The 24,702-nt window shown below is 31.6% G+C and overlaps 1 protein-coding gene across 8 annotated transcripts in view; it reads right to left on the bottom strand.

The window, feature by feature from the left end:
* LOC130441901 (serine/threonine-protein kinase ULK2) overlaps positions 1–24,702 on the bottom strand; it is a 119,502-nt gene that overhangs the window by 12,908 nt on the left and 81,892 nt on the right. For 3 of the 8 annotated variants that reach the window (XM_056775754.1, XM_056775757.1, XM_056775755.1), the window contains 6 exons: positions 16,471–16,594; positions 12,493–12,664; positions 10,833–10,937; positions 6,813–6,963; positions 3,674–3,918; positions 1,249–1,513 (listed from right to left, as the gene is read on the bottom strand). In XM_056775754.1, coding sequence (XP_056631732.1) covers positions 1,249–1,513; positions 3,674–3,918; positions 6,813–6,963; positions 10,833–10,937; positions 12,493–12,664; positions 16,471–16,594 — 1,062 coding nt within the window. Of the gene's footprint in view, positions 1–1,248; positions 1,514–3,673; positions 3,946–6,812; positions 6,964–10,832; positions 10,938–12,492; positions 12,665–16,470; positions 16,595–24,702 lie in introns of all 8 variants that reach the window. The other 5 variants (XM_056775752.1, XM_056775751.1, XM_056775753.1 and 2 more) reach the window with 3 other exon arrangements.

Below are 24,702 nucleotides of genomic sequence, written 5' to 3'. Positions count from 1 at the left end.
TCAGACCAAAGTGATGAGGGTTTAATATATTTCGATCTTTTTGAAAAATATGCAAGAAGCACATTTTCTTTGAGATTTACAACTTTTTTATCAAAGCACCACTCTTTAAAACGATTATAACGAATTTGACATGGTTTTCTTGATTTACTAGGTAATAAGTTTAATGACGCTGAATTGCTATTTTGACTGACATTTCTAGAACTGCAGAGTTGCATTATCCAAATTATAGTAGTTGTGATCGCGTATCTTTGAAGCATTTGGGTTTGTTTATAAATTGTAATCATATGGCATTTTAGTAAAAAATTGCATTTTCGAGTAATTTTGTAATCCAATACAAAATAAATATGATTGATAATAAAATAAAATCCGCAATTCTTTGAAACGTATTACAATCTCACAGAAATAGAACTAAATATTTCGCTCATTTGAATGTTTATGTTTGTCTTAATCACAAACCTCTGTACTATAAAGACAGATAAATATTTATTGCACAAGTCCAATAAAGATCCACTTTTTTCAGTAAATATAGTTCAATGAAGTTGTGTTTGTTGCAGGAATGTAGAAAAAGATATTTAATTTTGTTCCTCCCTTATCTGAGCTGTTTTCTTCATGTACAGCTCTTAGACTTCTGATTAACTCCGGTATACTCCTATGGGGTTTTTCACTATTTTCTAATACCTTTGATTTTTAACACTACAGACTTTATTCTTAACTGTTGACTTTTGATTAAAATAAATAAAGCACGCGATAATCAAACTAAGATAGTTTACATCGAGCACCGTCTCTCTTGCTGTCTTATACGTGAATCACTCTTTTATACATTTCCATCCAGTAGAGGACGCAACTTATTTAAATTCACACGTTCTATTATTTCGTAATTTGAATGTAAAAAAAACTGAACAATCCCTACCGGTTTCAGCAACGCTTCTCGTTTCTAAACGTTTTTTTGTTTAAAACATTGTTTGTATATGCTTGTAATGAATAGTCATTCTGGAACTAGGTGAACCAGAGTTTCATCCTTCACCTCAAATAATTTGCATTAGTTTCAATTTCTGCTAGACCTATTCTTACCTAGTGCTTTCTGATGACTTAAGAGGTTATAAGTACCTCAAGGCAATAATTATTTATTTACCACCATATCATTCTGAATTCAACCAAAAGAACTACCTCAATGATGAATTAAATAGCAACTCAATGAAATTGTATGTAAAGGACACAGAATGGTATTAACAAAATTAATATACTCACCAGTCTTTACAGTACTACTGAATCTCAACTGTCCAGATTGCAACTCTTTTGTAGCCATGGCTAGACCTGATCCCAGCAATTGCAAAACTCTAATTAATAAAACGAATTGTTCCGCCCTTCGTGTTTTTTCGTTAACTGGTTGGATCTGTCGAGGGGGATTTACTACAGCGGAAATGGGGGTTGCTCGTTGAGCAGCCAAATCTAGGATGCAATTACATAAGGCTAAGACGAAATTTATCTTCGCTAACGTCTCATTGTGTTCTTTCTGTAACATAAAGTCGAGCTAGAATGGAATTCTCTTTTTTTTCTTGTATGCGAATCAAATCAGTTTCTCTGATGTGAAATTTGATTATCAACTTATTAACACTCAAGGGATGAAATTTTACGAAAAACGATTATTCAGACTCAACAAAGTAAATAAAAAATCAAAACAAGTGTTGAATCAGAAATTATGAATCTCTTTATAACCATACAGTTTACTTTTCTAGACAAAAGTCTCAATAGTTGATTGAAGAACAGAAAGATTAAAAATTGTGTACACATGAATAATTGGGTAAGACATTTCCAAAATAAACTGTGTAACTATGTATCTTCGGGCTAACCAATGAAGGTTGACCATATTCTTCATATTAAAACTACTTTGGAATAAACTATTTATTAAACAATAAAATAATCAATTAAACTTGGTTTCAATAATTCGACGAACACAATCGACCTATGCCAGACTATCAAAGACCACGTATCTGCTTAACAGACCGCTTTTGAATACTAAAATCCTATTGTACATAAGGCTATAAATAATTATATGTATAGTCGTTAGAGTCACATCGATATAAAATAAAGTATGTAATTTGATACGTAAATGGAACTTAAAGTGTCTAAGAAGCATTTGGAGTCAATTAACTATGATATGAGTCCCCATTAGGATCGTGAACCATAATTTTTAATGAATACAATAATCCTTAAGTTAGGTAGCTGAATAAGGACCGCTTTGGCTCACCCAACCATATGATTAACAAATTCTAATCGTTTCCATCAGGAATTTAATCAATTTACACACAAGAACTTGTATCTCTGACTGTATTACATTCGTGCAGTAGTTTTAAATTTAAATAATTTTAAATAGAAAATTATTATGTATCAAACATAAACGTCAGTCAGTTATTTGGTTGTGAATTACGGGAGTTTGGAAATATGGCAAATTCAACAAAAGTTTGCACTGAAATACCTCGAAGAAAATGGTCGCCTGTTGTTTCGAAATGACTGGACATATCGCCACCGTTTCATCAGAGCAATGGAAATACTCAGTCCTGAATGGTACACCAGCATTTGTTCGCAAGAAGTGTTCGAAAAAATAAGAGAAATCAATCGCAGAAGACGAATCATTCTTCACCACGACAATACGAGCTATCGCACATCAGTCCAAGCAAAAACGTATTTGAGCAATCAAATTGATGGGTGATCCAGCTACAGTCCTTGATTGGCACCTTTCTTCTTATTCCCGTGGATCAAAAAAAATTGCGAGGTTAACGTTTTTTTACACCCATTGATCTCAATGAAGAATATTTTAAAAAACAATAGAGACATACATATGGTACTGGTGCGTATGAAGAAAAGAGGATTAATATTAATCAATGATGCAAAACATTTGTATCAAAAACATGCACGAGCTATTCCCTCCCAAGATCACAAATTAAACAATTTAAAATATTCAGGTGACAATCATATTTACAGACGGTCTAAAAGATCTACAGACTTTGATAAGCACGAAGGAGAGTGTATAATATACAAATATAATGGGATTGATGGGATCACTCGGCAGAAATAAAAATGTGCATTAAGAGAACCAGAAAATCTTTCATCTAATTCAATAATGTTTTTAAAAGTCTTGCTTCGCCGATAGCAACGAAAATACGTTTATGTTAATATTGAGTCGAATCATGGACGTCGATGAAGAAACTGGAAACTTTTGAGATGTGGTGTTTTAAGAGAATATTTAGAATATCATGGATAAATGAGGTACTATAATATACAACAATAAAATATGTGATGTCCATAATAACATAAAAAAAAAGAAAAGTGGAATATTTGGGTGACGTAACTTGGAATGTAAATCGATGTTAGAAGGACCAGGACGGGAAAGAAACTCTTAGCTCCAAAACCTCTGACAATGGTCTAGCTTCCAAAGAATAATTTCGGGCAACAGCCATGTTAGTCACAAATATTCGGACCAGATAGGCAATATCAGAGGAAGAAGATGAAATAATTGTTGCTGTTTTGTGGTACACAACTATTTGTCAAAATTTATACTTGCGTTTTAAAAAGCAAGAAAACGTGCACTTATTACCATCTAATTGTTATATCAAAAACAAACTGTTGAAAAAGTAGTAAATAACAATACATTTATCAACCATCATATACGAACCTCTAATATAGTCTCCTCGGGTAACTCCGGCGCTAAGAAAGTTATGGGGTGAAAATCGTTACTGATAGAATTTTCATTCAGGAAGGCTGGATAATTACCCATTTCAGAAATTTCTGGTAATGTAACGGCTCTCGTACAAAACGGAATAATAGGTGATCTTCCAAGGTTATTGTTGTCGTTAAGGTTTGGACTGCTTAAAATGGGAAGTCTTGCTAATGGACCAGATAATACTGGAGGCGAAGTTCCTGCAAAAAGTTTATGGTAGCTGTGCACTGTACCAAGAATTGAGATTAGTAGTTTAACAATTAATATTTTTATTGTCGATTTCAATTGTAAAAAATCGTTTTAAATAAGAATTCAATGTTTCACCAACCATGGATCAAAATTTTCTGTTAAAATAAGAGCAAAATATGCAATTATTTACATTCCGAATATTAAAATAAAAAAAAATATACTTCAGCAGTCCCACAATTAAGTTGGAACATCAGGAATCGTTGGTGAGGTTTATACTGATCATACTGTTTACACTACTGCTACACAAACACTCACAATTACACTAACTGACGCGCGTTTCGATAACCAAGTTAACGTCTTCAGAGACTGAGGGTAATCTAGAACGTAATAACCTGTTTTATACTGAATTTTTCTACCTTCTTCCGCGAAAATTAATTCGAGTGGGAAAACCTCCTTGGCGAGAATCTTCACATTTATTCCTCGACTACTAAACTAAAGAGGAGTCTGTAAGGAATTGGTGGTCCTTTGTCTTTATTTAAGCTTCTCATACATTCAGCAATTTCAATGCTTTCAAATGCTGTCAGTCATAATCATCACATAAATATTAATAATGTAAAATTGTTAAAAAATGTATCCAATAATAAATTGTTGGATGCATTTGGAAGCACTGAAATTGTTAAATGTAAGAAAAGCTTAAATACGGACAAATGACTAATTCCTTAAAGCCTACTATATAATTTAGTAGTTAGGGAATAAACGTAATGGGAGTTTTCCAGGGAATAAACGTAATGGGGGTTTTCCCGCTGAAATTAATTTTCGCAGGGGGTTTATTGGTAGGAAAATTTAGTATAAAACAGGTAAGTTAAATTGTTAGGTTTTAGTTTACCTTCAGTCTTTGAAAATGATAACTTGGTTATCGAAACGCGTGTCAGATAGTATAATTGTAAGTGTTGGTGTAATGGTAGTGTATGAATAGTGGGTGCAGTAGTCCCACAATTGTTGAAAAATGATTGGTATAAACAATTATCAAATCGATATTAGAGAACTGCAAAATTTCTTCTGAAGTTGTTAAATTATGACAAATTTCTTTGAATTAGCATCGATCGGAAGCTCCAAAATAGCATTAATGCATATAACAATGATCTACCAGTTCAAACACCTTCACTTGTGGCCAAAACCAGCACTATCTGTTTACTATTACAAAACTAAAATGTCCACAAAAAGAGAGTGTTTTACCAGGATTGTAGGGGTTAGGAATACATCAATGGAAGATCTGTGAAACCATAAATAGCAAATATCAAAATTACTTTGGAAAATTTGAAATGAAATCATATCTAGTTAGAATGTATATAAATGAATAACTAAACATGTTTATATAAAGAGGAGTAGTTAGTAGTCAGTTGGGGGGATCTTAAAATGAATTAGCTTAGTGCAAATAAAATTTAATTATAAGTGTATTGAGAAGTTGAGCGAAGACAATTTTGATTATTAAAACGAATGAATGCACAATTTGCTAACACAGACTGACATGAATATGAAATACTGAACCAATAACACGGATTGATATGATACGATAAGATTGATTGTCCAGTATAAATACGATAGCATTTGTGTAGTCTCAATAGTAAATCACTAAGCGGTTATCAATAACATGAGATAATGAAATATAAAATTCAAACAAAGTGAAAGCAATATTTTCATCAAATTAGATTTCTGACCTAATATATAAGTGAAAGTGGAATAAGTAAGACTAAAAATTGAAGTCTCAAACTGTATAAAAAAATTGCTTCGAAAGTTTCATAGAATCGACACAGGCTCATATTTTTAACTTTCTCATCAAGAACTTGTTATACAATGTATCGTAAGTTTGATGTTGCTCAGAAAATGGTACAATGAGTCTACCTGCACCCCTGATGGTATAACTGTGAACATCAGACTGAGTTGCCTTATCTCGTACACCCCTATGAATACACAGAAGTGTTTCAAATATATACATGCAAGGCAATGGCTGGATCCTATATTTCGTGAACAGTTGGCTGCAATGTACTCGACTTATTGCATTATGAGTAATACACAAAGCAGTCTTCTGAAATGAACTCTGTTAGGGTTCCCAATAGAGGAATACCTTAATCGAGATGACTGTACATCAACGCAAAATAAATCGTGCATTTAACGCGATTACTTCCCATATAGGGGGGCAATTGTCTTATTGCAAAAACCTGTGATGAAATTTTTGAGCATAGTGAATCTATATGCTCCCTCCAATTGTTACGGGGATCGAATGTGATTCCCAACAATTTTACAGATTCCTCTCTAGTACCTCGTTTTGCAGAGCTAAATATTATTTGTTCAAGTTTTTTCTTCGTTTAATTATAAATTGTTTAAATGAAACCAAACAAATCGTTTATATATAGCAGAAACAATAGTGGTTCCAATACTGAACCCTGAGGGACTCCAACACTTACCAATACCCAATATAAATATCTAATATTTAATAATTGTTGACAAAGATATACAGTCGTGATGAATATGCAAACATGAGCTAGTGATAAGTGTAATAGAGCAAAAGCTTTCTGGTGCTGTCTTTCCCTTGGCTTTGGTGTGTTTTGATTGCACAACCTTTGAGAAGATTTCAACTTTAAAAATACCCAAAACATGCTCAATTACAGATAAAACGTTGAGTTCTATACTTTTTCTAATTCTATTAAAATTCTTAATTGACAAAAAAATTCGATCCATATGTGAACTTTAGAATGAGTGTTTTTGTAGATATCCAGTAGTTTCTTCTTGAGCTTTTATACAAAAATTGCAGATATCAATATATTAATTTATGTACATTAATTCATAAAAGAAAGCTATGGATCGAATTTTTTGCACATTATAAAGAAAACTTGAGCATTTTTACCTGATCTTCTTAGTGGGGAGTTAATAGGCAGATTTTTTGAAACGGATATAGGAGAGACTGTCCATATATTCGGAGGAGGAGGAGTTTCACAAAGACTTCCTGATGTTGATCTTCTTCTACCTCCTGGAGGTGTACCACAAACATATTTAAGCTGAAACAGTGAAATGTATTAAAAAGTGACAAACTAACATAATTTTGAAATAGTTTCAACAATTGCTGGTCTCTTTTTATAAGTAGTAGCTCACAGACTTGGTGAATAAGGAGATGAACAAAATAACAGAAGAAAACTAAGTCAAAATAGTTATGGAAAGAGTAATGCTGAGAGTGAAAATGAAACGATTAATGAATAGGTGAATGATACAATGAAAGTCAAAGATGTCAAAGGTCATGTAACAAGATTCATACGTTAATTCGCAGAGTAAGTTTAAGATAGGTGAAAAAACTTAACAACAGTAGTTTTGAGAGAAACATGGAATAATGTAGGTATAGAAACTAAAACCAGTATGGATACTACTCTGGAAACTTTTAGCCTGGAATACAGATATAGAAAAAATGAAAAAATTGTCACCCCTTTTACCCTACGCAGGCTCAAAAATTTATAATTTTTAAATTTTGAATGAAACGATGAATTAATAAAAATTATCAGAAAATGATAACTTACATTAACTCTTTGAAATTAATTTGATCTACTACAGGAGATGCTCGAAATGTCCATTTATTTCGTGGCATAAGTGGATCCTCAATTCCAAAAAGTATCACACTTTGCTTCAATCTCAAATAATTGTTTTTTAATAACGATTTATTGGTTTAAGATTCACACTTTACAAATTACAATGAAATACCGCTTTTACCGTTTTGTTTTTTTCTTAATAATTTTGTAATTTTTAGATCGTCTCGTGGTTGGAAAAGTTTTTTAACAATCTAGTTGGTGTGTCTTAAGTTTTCATAGATGTCACAAAACCAAGCATTTATCAATAATTGATTGTCAATAATATTGATAAGAACAAACTTGTAATTTTGTGACTATTCAATCCACAATAATCAAAATGGTACCGCCTTGTGGTTTAGCAGAAAAATATGAAGCACTTATAATATTTAGTCAAGCAGACCGTAACTACCATGAAGCTGTGAGACCTGTCGAAAACAAGAAACGGGATGGTAGAAAAAACGCTTCTGGGAAAGCGGATATTTTGTCTCAATTTGTAGTAAACCAATCCAGTTCAAGTAGAAATGTTGCTAACGAATGCGAAGTAGGTTACACATTTTAAAATTTTAAAAAAGCAAATATTTCATCCATATAAATTGAAAATAGCGCACAAATTGACAGATGGCGATCCAGATAGACGACTGAAATATTGTGAAACCATAGATAATAATATTGTACGTGATTCAAATTTGTTTTTCTGATGAAGCTTCATTCTATTTAAATGGTCATGTACATCGGCGAAACGTCAGGTATTGCCCTGACGAAAGCCTGTTTCGAGAGTGTCATACTCAATTTTCGAGTAAATTAAATGTTTGGGCAGGTATACTAGGGGATCATGTTTCTTTATCGACGGAAATTTAACAGGAGAAACTTGTTACATGCACAAATAGTCCTTCTAATTAATGATGTAATTAGAAACAATACAGGCGAATTAACTCAGGATATTATTTTTCAGCAGCATCTCATTACGCTGCTCTAGTTCGAAATTTTATAAATAATTTGTATCTGAGAAGATAGATTGGGCGTCGTATATTCATTGAATGGTCACTAACATCACCAGATCTGACTCCTCTAAATTATTACCTATGGGTTTATCTTACATAGAAAGTGTATGTGAGCCATTTGACTATGACCTAGTAAACTCCGTCAAGAAATAATAGACCCTACAGAAAGTTAGGGAGGTAACCAAAACAAAGGGTCTATTTCTGTCAGAAAAAATTTTGAGCGCCTCCTGTAGTAGATCAAGTTTTCTTTAGGATAATTTGTACAGTCTTTCTAATTTCAAAGAATAAATGTAATATATCTTTTTTCGATTATTTTTATCAATTTTTTAATTAAAAATTTGAAAATCATACATTTTTGAGTTCTGCTTTTCAAACCTTTTCCAACTAAGTATCGTACGCTCCCATTAAAACACAGTATCCTGCATTGTGGAACATTGCTGAAAAATATCTTATCGCTTTTCCATCAACTTACCTCGTCGAAAAAGGCTTCAGTGTGGTTGCAAACATTTTGAAAAAACAAAGGTACCGCTTGAAAATCAACGAACGTGGCTGCAACTCACCAATATTGAACCGAATTTAGCTAGATTGGTAGAAAGTCACCAGATTCATCCATATTTTTCATTTTTTTATCTTCACTTTGCGATTAAAATGTTTTTTCAAAAAATAATTGCTACTCAAGTATTCTTACGTAAGTTGTAATTAATAATTATTAATTACACTTGATATTTACTGAGTTTTATTGTATTTATTTCGATAAATTCTGATGACTAAAGAATGTTAAGTTCACTCACTTAACCATCCGCAAAGTTTCTAAATTGGTAAGTATTTCGTATCAATAAAAAAAGAATTTTTTAATTAATTGGAAAGTAATTACGAGAGTCTGAGATATCAGTTCAGTTAAGAAAAGGGGTCTCTTGCCTAAAATGGTTTGGAAATCCCTGCTCTAATGGAACGGTGGCAACATGGATTTGTACCACCTTGAAAGTCTTATGCGATTGAATGTTTTATTTCAGGTTCAAATACATGGATCCATAATTCGTCGCCTGTCACGATCTTATAGAAGCTCCGCGATTGAATATTTTCAGCATTTCTTTGCACCAATTGATACGAGCTTTTTTTGAGAGATTGTCAAATTCGATCGATCGACAAGAGTGATTGTCAAATTACTCTAGTGACTCGAGATGGTGCTTCGCCGCCAAAAGTCGAAGCGTGTTAATCGGCACACTGCTGTTGGTTTAATTCACGTCGAAAATCATAAAAAGTTATTGTACGAAAATGTTCGTTATTTGAATTCATTTTTTGATAAATGATTCAAGTATCTGGGAAACAACTCAAATAGCACTCGTCTGACAACACGTTCTGAAAACGTTCACCTTTGAAAATTCACATCAGCGTTGCCATATCTCAAAGCTTAGGTTGCAACCCTCGTATAAGAAGATAGTGGTCGATTTATTGGAGAAAATGATTATAGTCACTGTAATAATATAGAAATAATTATTAATAGTTTTAATATTAATATATGTCACTAATTTAATTTATGTACTGTACTTTCGGTACATGCATGCGAAGGTACCACGTTGTAATTAATTCCTTCTATGTACCTACATCGAATAAACATTGACAGTTGACATTCTAAACTTAGTTTTTTATTCGGAACCAGTAAAATTCGAATTACGTGGTCGGAGACATCTCAGTAACGATTAAGTAAAAAAGCTTTCGAGTAATGTTCCAGAAGCAATAACATGAAATGATAAATATGATGACTTGGAGAAATTCATGACATATAAGATTATTGAAAAAGGTGGAGAGTGCTGTAGTGATAAGAATTCAATAAAAATGTTCGTTAAGGTACGTGGTTGATCAGACAAATTACCCGTAATAAAATGCCTGTTAATAAGAATAATGAAAGAAACATCTTACACAGATCTGTGGCCTGTTAAGGCACGCGTAGTGCGCATGAGCTCTTCCACATATACAAGAGATCACGCGCTCTCCGCACAACTATACACATGCGCACAAATATAAATGTACTATTCTCAATACTGTTAGGACTATTTTCTCGCTCACGGACAGTTTGAGTATATCAAATGTTTCTTAAATAAAAAAAAATGAGTTTATTCGAAAATGATATCATACCAATGAAAAGTTTTGAGCAGTTTTTTCACAAAAATATTCTTCAACAAATTTTAATAACATCAAATAAACTTTATGGTATTGACATCTACAGTATTGTCTCTGATTGAAGTACCCAGAAACTTATTACAGGTAAAAGTGGTGATTAAGAAATAAAAATTCATTTTAATTACTTACCGAAGGTGGTGACATTGAGCTTATGTCTATATCTGAGGTTTGCCTCTCTGGTCTCTTTTTAATAGTTATAGGTTGGGTTCTTGGCACACTTCCGCTACCATTCACCTATCATATAAAAATACTTGAATGCTAGATGTACTAAAAAATAGAGCCAAAGGTCCTAAAAATATGGATTCGCAACCATCCCTTGAACCAATTTTTTTTTAAATTTTGGTGCAGGTACAAAATTGCAATTGTTATTAACGAAATAGGATTAAAAACAATGGATTTTAGTTTTTCGTTAATAGCTCAAAAAATATTAACAATCTAGCAATTTTGAAAAAGGCGCGGCGACAAAAGGAAATTTTCGATAAAAAAAAGACCCAACTCCCAGATCTCTATCTCCATTATTTATAATTTTAATTTGACGTTGAAAATAGGGCTCCGCGCGGCTATTGCAGTGTGCGCACGACGCCGAGAAAGAGAGTTGATCTAATATATATTAAAATAATTTTTTATAACACAAAATATCATTTGAAAAAATTCTAGTATCTTCTTAATATTTGAAAAAATCGAGCCCCGTAGAAAAAAAAGTTTTATCACCATTTTTCAAAATGTTATTCAATTGTTAACTAACAAATTTTTCCTAATCTCCGTTGGCATAAATAATAAAAGGTACAAATAATTGGCGTATAAATTTGAAACTTTTTAGAGCCTTTTTGATATTGTAATGTTTTTCTTATTTATTTATACGAATTGAACTAAGCTGCGCTATACAAACTCCTTATATACCCCAAAAGAAATTCTCAAAATGTCTAGAAAATAAAGAAACAAAACAAATAAATAGACCTTCCTAGAAATTATTTAGAAAAAATACTGCAAATAAACCGCCTGCCATAATAAAAATTTATATAAAAAACAAACATCAAAGGCGCAGCGTTTCCGCTGAATTTTAGTATTCCACTACTTCATAAGATCCTACGATAAAAGTTCATCAATTTGTTAATTCTGATTTCTTATAATTTTTGTTTTATTCAAATAGAGAAATACAATATTTATGAGAATTTTTTTTGGTAATGTGTTGTCCAAAAATCAATTTGTTTTCAATTACTTATATTACATCTACTCGATGCCAGTGGGGAGTCCATTGACTGGCGCCAATTAGCTGGAGCGAACTGAAAGCCAGCTGACTGGCGCCAGTCCCCGTTTAGACGTAGCCAATTCAACTGGCTCCAGTTGACCAAAAATCATGGAGGCGATTGCATCATCAAGGCTGTCACGCGTTCATTTAAGGGAGTATTTGCACGATTTGTGCCGTCATTTTGTGCGAGAATCATCGAACCACGCTATTAATTGAAAAAAAAATATCAACATTTTATAAATATTTAATTGCAATAGTTATAAAAAATCATAATTAACAAATTAATAAACTTTTATGAACATTTATCGCAGAATCTTATTTATGTATCAAAAGAGCTCCACGAAGTTTAAAATTACGAGTTATTAACGAAAAACTAAATTCCACTTTTTCACCTTATATCAATTGTTTACCTGCACCAAAATCCTTCAAAAACATTTTTCTACAGGTGATATTTTAGGATCTTTGTCTCTATTTTTTTTATTTTTTGAATTTGTTGACTAGACTATGAAAGTAACTATTTTAAAACATAATGCAACGAACCTTAGTCGGAGATGGAGGCTCTTCTTTCTTCTCGGACTGATTATAAATCTTCTCAAAAGCTTCACGTTGAGTGGGAACCGGAATTGGTTCTGATATGGGTAAAAAGCTCGGTCTAGTTGGACTAGCAACTGGTGCAGTTGTTACGGGGGGTGATCGTACCGGTAATCTAAATCTGAAACAGTTTAATATTATGAATTTAGTTAAAATCGAGTCTACTTTTCACTTATCTCTTATCTATAGGTCTCCTCTGTTTTAAAATTAGTTTTTTTTAAATAATTTTTAAAAGATTGTTAAAAAATTGATGTTTCGACTTAACTTCAGCCTATCAAAATATGATATTGAGATCGACAAATTGTATATTTATATTAATCAATAGATCACCTACATCATGAGCGTCAAAATAAGAATAAAATCAAAATAGAAATTTGTTCTAATAAGGAAAATTAGGCACTTGATATATAATATTACTTCTTTTGTTTTTTGTTGTTTTAGATTTTATTTTAGTGAAATATTTTACAGAAATTTGAAGAAAAATGTCGAGAAAGAAGTTAATTACTTTTTAATAAATGCAAATCGAAAAATATTAAGAAAATTGATGAATAATATTGAAACAACAACCTATTGCCACAAATACAAATAAAATAAAATCAAAATGGATCGAAAATTTAACTGGTACTGTCATACCAGATGAAGTGAAAGAAATTTTATCTTTAGGTCCCAATTTTGTACAAAATATTTCTAGTGGCAAAGAATTCCCCGTGACAGATATTTTATCTAATATTGAATGCAACACCAATCATCTAAATAACGAAATTCAAAATAGAATTAGATCTAATACTTGTAATATTATCACTAATTTTAAAAATAAATTGAAAAACAAACAACAACAGAGCAATATCAAACACAAAATATAACTAAAACCAAATAATTTATCAATCAAAACAGAGATCTCAAAATTTTGAAAGCAGATAAATCTAATAAAACTGTTAGCATGAAATCTGAAGATTATAATAATAAAATGATGAAATTACTTATTGAACGTTAAGACAACTTACAAAAAAATCAGACAAGACTCTACGAATTCAACAAAAATTATGATCTAATTCGATCTTGGGAAGAACAACTTTTTATTTCGCTAACAGATATAAAAAAAATTGAAAATTCATAATGCCTTACCCCCTAAAATATATGGTTTACCAAAGCAACACAAGCCTGACATCCCCTTCGACTTATTGTTTCCTCTTACCCCATTATCTAATTATTTGAAAAATATTTTGAAAAACAAATTTTATACCAAAACAAATACTATATCAAAAACACATGGGATTTCAAAGAAAAAATTTAATCATTTATATTCCTATAACCATTGTGAAAAAGATGTTAATAAAAAAATGGGACTAAATTAAAGAATATACAGAAATACCTCAAAACAAATTTATAAAAGCTACAGAAATGACACTTACAACAACGTACTTCAAATATGAAAATGAAATATACAAACAAATTGATGGTTGGGCTAAGGGAGCTTCCATTTCAAGTGTTGATATGTAGATGATTGCATGACTGTCGTACCAAAGAATCAAATTGAAAACATAAATAAAAAATTCAATTCTCTTCACAATAAACTATAATTCACAATCGAAGATAAGTAAAAGATTAGAAACAATTTTCTTGATGTCACATTATATAGAATTAACAATAACATAAGAATAGAATGGTGTACGAAACCAACTTGGTCCTCAAGATATTTGAACTTCAATTCATTTCATCCATGTCACAAAACAGATCATAAATTTCGCTGATAGATCTAATCAACTATCAGATCCTGAATTTAGATGCTTAGTTATTCAAAAGCAAAAACTAAAAAGAAAAGAAAATAATTATCAGGGAAAAATGATAAGTAACATATTCGAGAAAAGGATAAACAGATAATACAATCAATTAAAAAAAAAAGAAACGAAACATCAAAACATTAAACATTTTTCTTTACCATACGTACAAGAACTTTCCCGAACAACTATCATATTATTTTAATAAATATGATATTAGTTATAAAGTTATAAAGGACATAATACGTTATCCAAATATTTCACTAAATTAAAATCTTAACCACCAATTAACAGAAGAAGTAATATTATATATCAAGTGCCTTGAACTAATTGTGACGCTGTCTACATAGGACAGACCTCTCAGTATTTAGTAAAAAGATTAAAAGGTCATCAATACGATTAAAAACTGCGTTAACGAATCATGGAATATCAAAAAAACATAAATTCAATTATAAAGAATCAAAAATTCTTGAATCTGAATCTAATACACGAAAAAAAGAATTTTTAGAAATGGTTCACATTCATAAGAACGAAAAAGCTATAGATGATAAAAAAGTCTTAAATAATTTAAGTAAAATTTATAGGTCTACTTTGTAAATTCTAATAAAACTACCAATAATTTAATTAATTACTGATACATATTTGAGATGTAAGGACGAAGGAAAAAATAAATTTCTATTTTGACTTAATTTCTATTTAGATGTTCATGATGTAGATGATCTATCGATTGATATAAGTACGCAAATTGTTAGTGTCAATGTCATGTTTTGATAAAGACTAGAATAAAAGTCAAAACGTCAATTTTTATCTTCCTTTCAAAAAGTAATAAAGTGTGTATCGTTCGATGTGTAATGTTTAACTACATGAACCAAATAGCGACGCTCTTTGACGTTGTCTTCAGTTCGGGTCTCAAGCCCGAACGAGGGGTGTTAAACTGCTCTGATGAGACGTAATAACGTTGAAACTAGTCAGTAGTTACACCCTCTCCTTGCAATTGCGAGCTATTGTGGATGTTAATATCGGCAAAAAGGTCGATTTACATCACGCTCTTCTTCTTTCTTCTTTGAAAAACAGAACTCGTTTTCGAAATATTGAATTTGGAAATTATTTCAGAGGTGAATAGTGTATTTTGATACATTTTATACACGTCAATTACGCGCCACTTAGTGTTTGCTGGAAAAAGTTTATTGATTTTAGGTCTCTTCTGTTTTAAGATTAGTTTTTTTAATAATTTTTGGAAGATAAAATGTGACGTTTCGACTTTTCTTCAAGTCGTTATCAAAATATGATATTGACAATCACAATTTGCGTATTTATATTGATCAATAGATCACCAACATCATGAATATCAAATGAGAATAAAATCAAAATAGAAAATATATTATATATATATATATATATATATATATATATATATATATATATATATATATATATATATATATACTAAATTGATGTTGCCGTATTAGCTTTAATACTTTTCAAATTTTTTTTATCAAAAAATGGGGACAAATTTTTGATATTTCCGTTATTTTCTAAACGTGTTTGTGTAATTAGAACAAAAAATCTTTTTAACATCACCATTAAAAGAAAGTGAAGCGGTTTTTAAAGCGAGATATAGAGTATTATGTGGCCCAGAAGGAACCAATTCAAAAACCATTAAACGTTTGTGTCTACTGACGTCAGGTCTGACTTCCCAGCATTTTGAGATAACAATTAATCTGAAAGATGTACTTAAAGATTGGGAATGCATTTGTCCATGTAAATACGGGAGGAAGAGATTTGAACATCTATACGAAACTACCAAAAAGGTGTACAAGAGTCATTAGAATAGGATTTTAACAACTAGTACATTTGTAACACTACAGCTTTTACCACCTTATGGATGTGGGGTCGTTCATAAGCACTTCAAACAGGTATATCATTTTACTATTTAGACTAAAATTTCAAATAAAACTTTCTATTGTTTATAAAACAACAAAATTAGTTCGTATTTTGGCTTTGTTGTTCACTTCTATTGAAGTTTGAACAGATGTCGCTCACTTCGTAATTTTCGCGAATAGCAAACTAATCAATTAGAATGTCGATAATACTCAGCAAACTTTGCGTAACTAATTGTAAAAGTTTCAATAAGAAAAATAATACTTACACAGGTTTTTCTTTTTCAATGCTCTCCGAGGAGTGGTCCGATGGTATTTGAATATTTTGGGGCACTATAACATAATCATCTTCAGGACTTGAACTGAGAGCGTTTCTTGTAGATCGAGGTGATTCTACAAGGAATAAGCAAGAAAATGTATGGTTGGTGAATATAAAGCTAACCACAAATTAACGATGCTTTCCTACTGTTATATATAAGTGCGTTAAAAAGATGATAATAAAATTTGATTTGAGGTATTAAAATATGAAAGGAGCTCATTTGCAGGATAATATGTATTTTAAAATAGGTTATATACACAAGTTGTAATAAAAAGCTTTATATTAACGAAATATAATTAATATAGAGAAAGATGTATGAGAAAAAATCTTGCCCTCGATCTATTAGTTATATTAATATCAAAAATGTTTTCTTTCGTCCGTTATTACTTCTAATTGTTATTCTGCTGACGTTTTTAATGCAAGGTATTGGTAGTAGGTAATAACAATGTACAAATAACCACAGAAACAAATAACATAAAAATAGAGCAGGCCAAAGTATAGAGATTCAAGAATACGAGGTGTATCTAATTTCAAGCGACAAAATTCAGTTCATATGAAATTAAGATGGGTCTTCCCTACAATAAAATTTCCTCAACCCAGCCCTTTCAGAGATACCATCCTTAAAAGGTAGTGACTAAAATTAGATTTTTATTTTTTTTTATAAAATTTGAGTAACGCTAGAAACTTAAAATTCTGTGATTTTGGGGCACTCGCAAAGGACTAATCAAGGGTATTTTTTCAATATTCCTGCAGGGTTCCCAGCAAAATTTGCCTGATAAATTCCCTGACCAAAACTCAAAAAATTCCCTGACCAAAAGGTACACGCAAAATCAGCTTGGATTACTTAATGTTAATAGTAGTATTGATCATTATTATTAGTATTAATTAAATTAATTTAAAAGCATTTTCAATTAGGTTCAGATTGATTTCTAGAAGAGAAAATAAATTTGGTTAATTTGTAGCATAATAAATTGTTATGAGAAAATGAAAAAAAAAGCACAAAATACTTACCGAAATCTTCCTTTTAAAATTCAAATAAATAAATTATGATTTCATAAAGGAAAAGAAAAGAGAACTGAAGAATGAGTACTCATTAACAAAAACTAAATTTTTATTTCTTAGCAGTTTAACATTTAGATATAAAGGTTGTCAGCAGCCTGGGTTCACACAGAAATTAGAAAATTACTTTTTGCATAGACCAACAGAAGCAGATTAATCCATCTAATCTAGAAGCTAAGAATTAAATTAAAGCAACATTCTTTTTCAGGGGCACCAAAAAAAAATTTTTTTCAGAGGCGCCATCTAGTGAGAAGTACAGCAAATTCTCTTTCAGAGGTGCCATCTAGTGAGAAACACAGCAAAATATTTCAGAAGCGCCATTTGGTGAGACGTAGTGCAAGGATTTTCTAAAATCTGGAGTTACTCCAGATTTTACTTTATTTTAGGATTTTTCCTGACTTTTTGAAATTTTTTGTAAATTTCCCTGACTTTTTGAGAATATTTCCAAATTTCCCTGACTTTCCCTGACCATTTTGCAATCCCCTGATTTTCCCTGACTTTCCAGGTCGCTGGGAACCCTGTCCTGTTAGCAACATTTACTTTATTTCATATTAAAACTTTTTTCAAGATGAAGTTTCATGAAATAAAATTATAACTTAAAATCCTTTTTTTATTTAAAAATATTTTTTATTCTCAATGTTTTTCCCAGAATATAGCTGCAGAGAACAATGACAAACACCATAATTAATAATTGTTTTAATAAATTGAGTGGGAAATAGTAAAGATGTAAAATGTGAGACGATTCATAATAAATGCTGGAAATGACCAACTCTGCCTTTTTTAATTACAAAGTTTTAGCAAAGTAAGCAGTTGTATTTTCAATAAGTCAATTTTAGTCACCACCTTTTGTTATAGGAAAGACCCATTTTAATTTCATATGAACAATCACCTCCTGAATTTTGTCGCATGAATTTAGAAACAGCCTGTATACAAGGTTTATTCTATTATAGAGATTTTTCAGGCATCTGTTTGATAATGAATATTGCATCGATGGTGGATCTGTTGTTCTTCCTGTATACTTATGGTATCGGTGATTTCTTCCAGTAGTTTTTGTGAATACTTCAAGAATACTGTCAAGCAGTTCTATGCCTCGATAATTTTCTGGATGCGCTTTCTGTCCTTAATATAAAATAAGTATTATTGTACTGTTCTTCCACTCGTTTGGTATTTTTTGTATTTCTATGCTGTTCGTAAATAGGGTCAATATTTTTTCCCTCCATATCGCTATCCCAGTGGAAAACAGTAATATCTCAAAATTTTGACACTGAGCTGATGGTTTTGGTTGGTCAATACAATAACAACTCAAAATAGTACACTATTTCACCAATAAATATCTTTTAGTTTCTAGAGTACACTGAAACATTACAAAATCAAAACCTTGTTTATAGTGCAATAGTGTAATATCACAAAATGTTTTTGTATTTATCAGCTATTTATAGACATCACCTGTGGTTTGTTATTTCTGAAAGTGTATTAGTTATTAGGTTTCGGAATGAATGGTTTTATTGAAAATCTCAATGGCAGAAGGAAAAAGATATTACAGATATTGTTGGTGGATGAATCCAAATCGAATCATGAAAAAGTCAAATTTAAGTTTATTATTTAACAATTCTGAGCGTGTATTTAAGAGAAGGCCTAACTCGTTCCACTTGTTTTTCAGATGGAAAACCGACTTCAAGTTGAAATTCGACAAAAAAATTTTGTTGAAGATGAGACCAGTTCTGAAATGTATTTCAGAAGATCTTTACATTATAAAGGCATATAATAGTGGAAACATTACAGGTGATGATGTTTCAAAAGGCGAATTTTTGTTTGGTGATACTAATATTGAATCACAAGAAGTGCAGCTTGTTACGGAAGACAGCAATAATAATCAGAAATATAAGGAACAGGAAGAAGTTAAAACTTATGATTAAGAAATGAATATAGCAGATGATGGCAAAAACCTTAATGAGGACAATGTTTCTGATGAGATTGATGATTACATACCAGATGAAAATGGTAATAGTTCTGATGGCGAGTATGAAGAGAATAAAAACCTTGAAAATAACATACAACATCAAATATTAGAGTTGAAACAAGTACTAGAAGGAACCCAAGATCAAGAAATCATTGAAATAAACAAAGGAACCAAAAAAATATTGAAAAATGATAAACTTTGGGCAAGAAATGTGAAAAAATTCAAAGTAAATTCAGGTGAAGGTTATCAAACAAAATCAGGTAACCTGAGGCAGACAAAAACTGTATAAGAAAGTTGTGGAGACGAGTGTCAATTGAAGTGTTCAGAAAATGTTGACTTGGAGGATAGAAACAAACTGTTATCTGATTTTCTAACGCTTACTAATATCAACAGAAAAAGAGACTTTATCTCAAAGCTAATGGATGAAGTAAAACCAAAAAACTCTTATAAGAAAGATGACTCGCAGAGATCAGTAAATTATTCTTACAATTTCAAGATGATTACTGATAGATAATGCATTAGCTCAACTTTTTTAACTATTATAAAAACAAGACGTCATCTACAGGCGTTATTGAGCCAGATCTTAGGGAAAAACATTTGAACTAATCCAAAACAGACCCTCAAATCATCAAAAATATAATTGAACATATAAATTTATTTGCTAGAATAGAGAACCACTATTGTAGGTTCGATACTAAAAGAGAAAATATAACCAAGCCGAAATGTACAGACTATACAAAAGAAGCTGTCAAGATAACGGTATTTCTTTTGCAAAACAGCATAAGTATGAACAAAATTTAAAATTGTACAATTACCAAAGGGGCAAGTATCAACCTTTTATTATAAAAGAAAATTAAATGCCTTTAATTTCACAATTTTTGATGCTACCAATAAACAAGGATACTGTCACATTTGGGATGAAGCATGTGCCAAGCGTGGCGCACTAGAAATATCATCGTTTCTCTACAACTACTTGGAAGAATATTGCTGTGGAACTGGTAAAAGATTAGTCTTTTATTTAGACAACTGTAGTGGGTAAAATAAGAACCATCTTTTGTCAACAATGTACCAGTATGCCGTGAAAAACTTGGATATTCCATTTATAACTCATAAGTATCTAATTGTTGGGCATACCTAAAATGGAGGAGATGTGACACTGATCGAAAGAAAAATGAAATTAGCCACTAAAAAAAATGGACACAAGATGTCCTGGATTGGAAAGGAGCTACTCACCTTTTCGGTAAAAACTTTCAAAATGTGTGGACGAATGCTGAAAGGTTCGGAAGGATAAAGGAAACACTGTTTTTTACAAAACATCTTATTAACAAAAAGATATGAAATCATTTAACCTGGATGACAAGATTGTAAAGAGAAAATATGACTCTATAACAATCATTCCCAGAGATTTATCGATCAAAACAGCAGATGAAAACTCACTTCAAACATTTAGACGAACGTCGAGGAAAGTTAAGCAATGACACACTCAACACTCCAACTCTTAGAGTCAAACAATTCCTCCAGGTATAACTGTTTTGAAGATTACGGATCTATTGAATTTATGCAGAGAGAACATCATTCCACGTCCATACCATCCTTTTTTTGAAACTTTGAGAACTTCCACTGTTGCTGAAGTCGACGAAAAATCTGAAGATGATGATGACTAAACTAATTCAACAAACTAAAATCTTGTATACAAAGGACTGGAAACTTTTTATAAGAAAATAGTAAAATTAACACCCTTGTTATGTTCGATGTCTTGTTCTTCCTTATATAGATTTTTAAAGGGTGTTTCTTTGGTGTGACTTTATTAGTTTATTTTTGTACTATTAACAGCAATCAGAAATACATTTTCTATGAGCTATAGGTTGGTCTTGGAAATGTTCTGATGAACCTTCTCCAGCGAGAGTCTTTCTCTCTCTTTCAGTCTTCTGTTGTTTGGTTCTTGGTTAGTAGTTGTAGGAGTAGATTAGGATAGCTGTCCAGCTTTAGGTAGTGATTACGGCGTCTTTCTTGTACTGTCTCTAGTATTGTTGGAATATTGATAGATCAATTTGTTTGTGACGTACCATGGTGCATTGAGTAGTGATCGAAGGATACTAGAGGAATACTTGATTTGCTGGCACATGTATTGTATATTTGACCTCGAGCTTGTTTCTTCTTAGCATGTCCTATATTCTTCTTTGACTTTCATACATGTCTCTCTCCATGCTTTTTGTGAATTATCCCCAACAGTTTTTCTTTAGTTCTCTTATTCTTGCGTTTACCTCGTTTCGTTTTCTTCGTTAGCCGTTCCAATAAATAGGAATTTTTCTTTTGTTGGGCTTGTTTTTTCACATCCGGCGTGAACCAGGACGTTTTATTGATTGTATTTACATTTTAACTGTCTCTTCCTTACAGCGTCCATGAATTATGTAGTCACCCAACTAGGTTCCCATAAGATAATGCTAACGGCACGCATCCCACAGTCGATTTCCCTGAATTTATTATTCATTGCGGCGTCTAATATTGTTTTCCATTGTTGGTCTATATTGAGTGAGGTCTTGAGTATTAACAGATTTTTGAAATATTTTCTTGGTCAATCGTTTCTTATATAGGTGTTGGGTACTCTTTTCTTTTAGTGATTCCATATTGAATTTACTAATTGCTTACGGTTTAGGTTTTGACACCTTATGTGACGGTAACTAAATCAGAAGGTCGTTAAAAAACGTTAACTAAAGGTTAACTGTAGTCTACAATAAATTAATATACGTGCATTGCGACTCAATCAAAACACTCATACCATTAGAATATGACAATATAACAAACATTGTATCTATAACATTCGCCTGAAAATCATAACATACAGTTGTTGATAACGACTGATTATCAATAATATAAATGAATATCAACAATATTAAATTACTGTTTGGGTGTTATTAAATGTTTATATTGATTTGAAGATATGTTTTTGTTAAGTTCCTATTGATTGGAGGCTCTCGTTCTGCTACAACACATGACGACTCTTCAATCAACACACTTAGGTATATCTATTTTTTTTTCTGTTTCGGTATTATAACAACGTTATTCTCGCACTCATGCGATGGGCTCCATCCATAAAGAATTTTTAGTACTTTACTGTAGTGGGTTGCTGAATAAAAGTTTCATTTTGACAGCTGCCAGGACGATGCATTATTCGGTCATAAGTAAGGATGGTGTGAGGTTATTTCAGTTGTAAGATATTATTTTTAGGCGTAGTAAATGTAGTCGTGCAATATTGACAAAGTATACCAATCTACAATCAAGAGATTTCTTGGAAAGACCTAACCTTAAAATTCAAATAATATTTCCAAAGTCAACTGTTAAACATGAATCAGTGCTACCAAATGACGGTGTAATTACCCTAATGTATATTTTTAACAATTTTTCTATCAATAAATAATGCCGAAACAGAGAAAATAGTATAAAACGCTCGTAATAGAAGGCATTCGTTCCTTTGGCCTCTGGGCGAACTTTTGTCGGAATGAAAAGTCTTCTGTTACTTCTATTTTTATGTGTCATTCTAAAGTGATAAGCTGTAATTACGTAGTGATAAAATGTTGATTAGATTACAAAAAAAAAAAATAATGTAATGGATCCCGCAGGAGAATAGAAAGAGAGGAAGACCAAGATTTTCATGGGTACATGGAGTAAGGAAACAACGAGTGTACAAAACCTGAGCAATAAGAACTGTAACGACAGAAAAGTGGCAATTAGAAATCACAGGATGTTTTCAACATATATATATATATATATATATATATATATATATATATATATATATATATATATATATATATATATATATATATATATATATATATATATATATATAAAATGTTCTCAAACAATTTGGAAAAAAGAACAATGGTGAAATAGATCTGTTTAACGTCAGTTCGTTTTTCGGGTTTAGGTACCATAATCACTATTATATAGTTGCATTTACCAAGGGTGCATTCCACTTACCACTTACAACAATACAGGGTCAAGAAAGCTCAATCTCAGCGGCTGCAGTTCTTAATAGAATGTATAGCCTTGTATGTACACTATTTCATAAATAGAGATGCATTTAATTTTTTATATACCTTTTATTTTTATTAATTTGCTTATGTTTGATAAATCTCAAAAATATGTTAAAGCTATTATAAATCCTTTTCATCTAATAGTCACTTTGGAAAAAATCTGAGAGTTATGTTTTCATTTTAGAATAGGGCACTTGCATGGTTTGAGAAAAAAATAGTTTTGGATAGTTTATATACAACTTTTATTATAATTTTTTGACTGGTTGATCAATATTTATAGAAAAAAAAAAATATTGAAAATTCAAAAATTTTGTAGGTAGTTTAAACATTTCAATAATAAGTTATAGGTATGAAATAAACACTGAACATATGATACGAAGTAAATTCGACAGTTATTCTCTAGATTATTTTAAAATAAGCATTATTATTAAATTTGTATTGATTGGAAAAATCGTATATTTTTATAATACCAAGAAATTCGAGACTACTACAACAAAAAATGTTTGAAAGTGATGGTCATTTTGACGATCCTGAGAGATTTAATTATTTTTTGTTGCCAGGATCATTTCAATCGATAGGCCGTGCTTCCGCAGTCCCTATGTGTAATGAACATCGGGATCAAGCCAGCTTTTGCCCTTTTGCTCTATGTGAGGTTTCTGTCCTTGCTGAGCTGGGACACCTGCGTTATTCTTTGACAGATGTACCGCCCCAGTCAAACTCCCCGCCTGGCAGTGTCCTCGAATCGAATCAGGCTGGAGGTAAGTTGACGCACCCGAAACGCCGGACACGAACCTCGATCGTCCGCAAAACACGAAGCCTCCCGAACTACACCGACGAACGGTACGCGACGCAACGATACGTCACTCCGTGCCCTTGGCTCGAGAATACCGTGACAGTCGCCGCCTCGTGAGCGAACGACGCTCGCGTTTCGCCTTAGCGAGTAAGTGAAGAAACGATGAAATTAGTAGTATTTCACCGGCGATGTTGCCATCTCCCATTTATGCTACACCTCTCATGTCTCCTTACAATGCCACACTAGAGTCAAGCTCAACATAGTAATTAAGTTTACAGTACTTTCAATTTATCTTATATATATATATATATAAAATTTTCATTTTTATGTAAG

Source organism: Diorhabda sublineata, chromosome 3, assembly GCF_026230105.1.
Source record: "Diorhabda sublineata isolate icDioSubl1.1 chromosome 3, icDioSubl1.1, whole genome shotgun sequence".
NCBI lineage: Eukaryota > Metazoa > Arthropoda > Insecta > Coleoptera > Chrysomelidae > Diorhabda > Diorhabda sublineata.
Note: the sequence above shows the minus strand (reverse complement) of the source record. Positions and strands in the feature narration are given on the sequence as shown.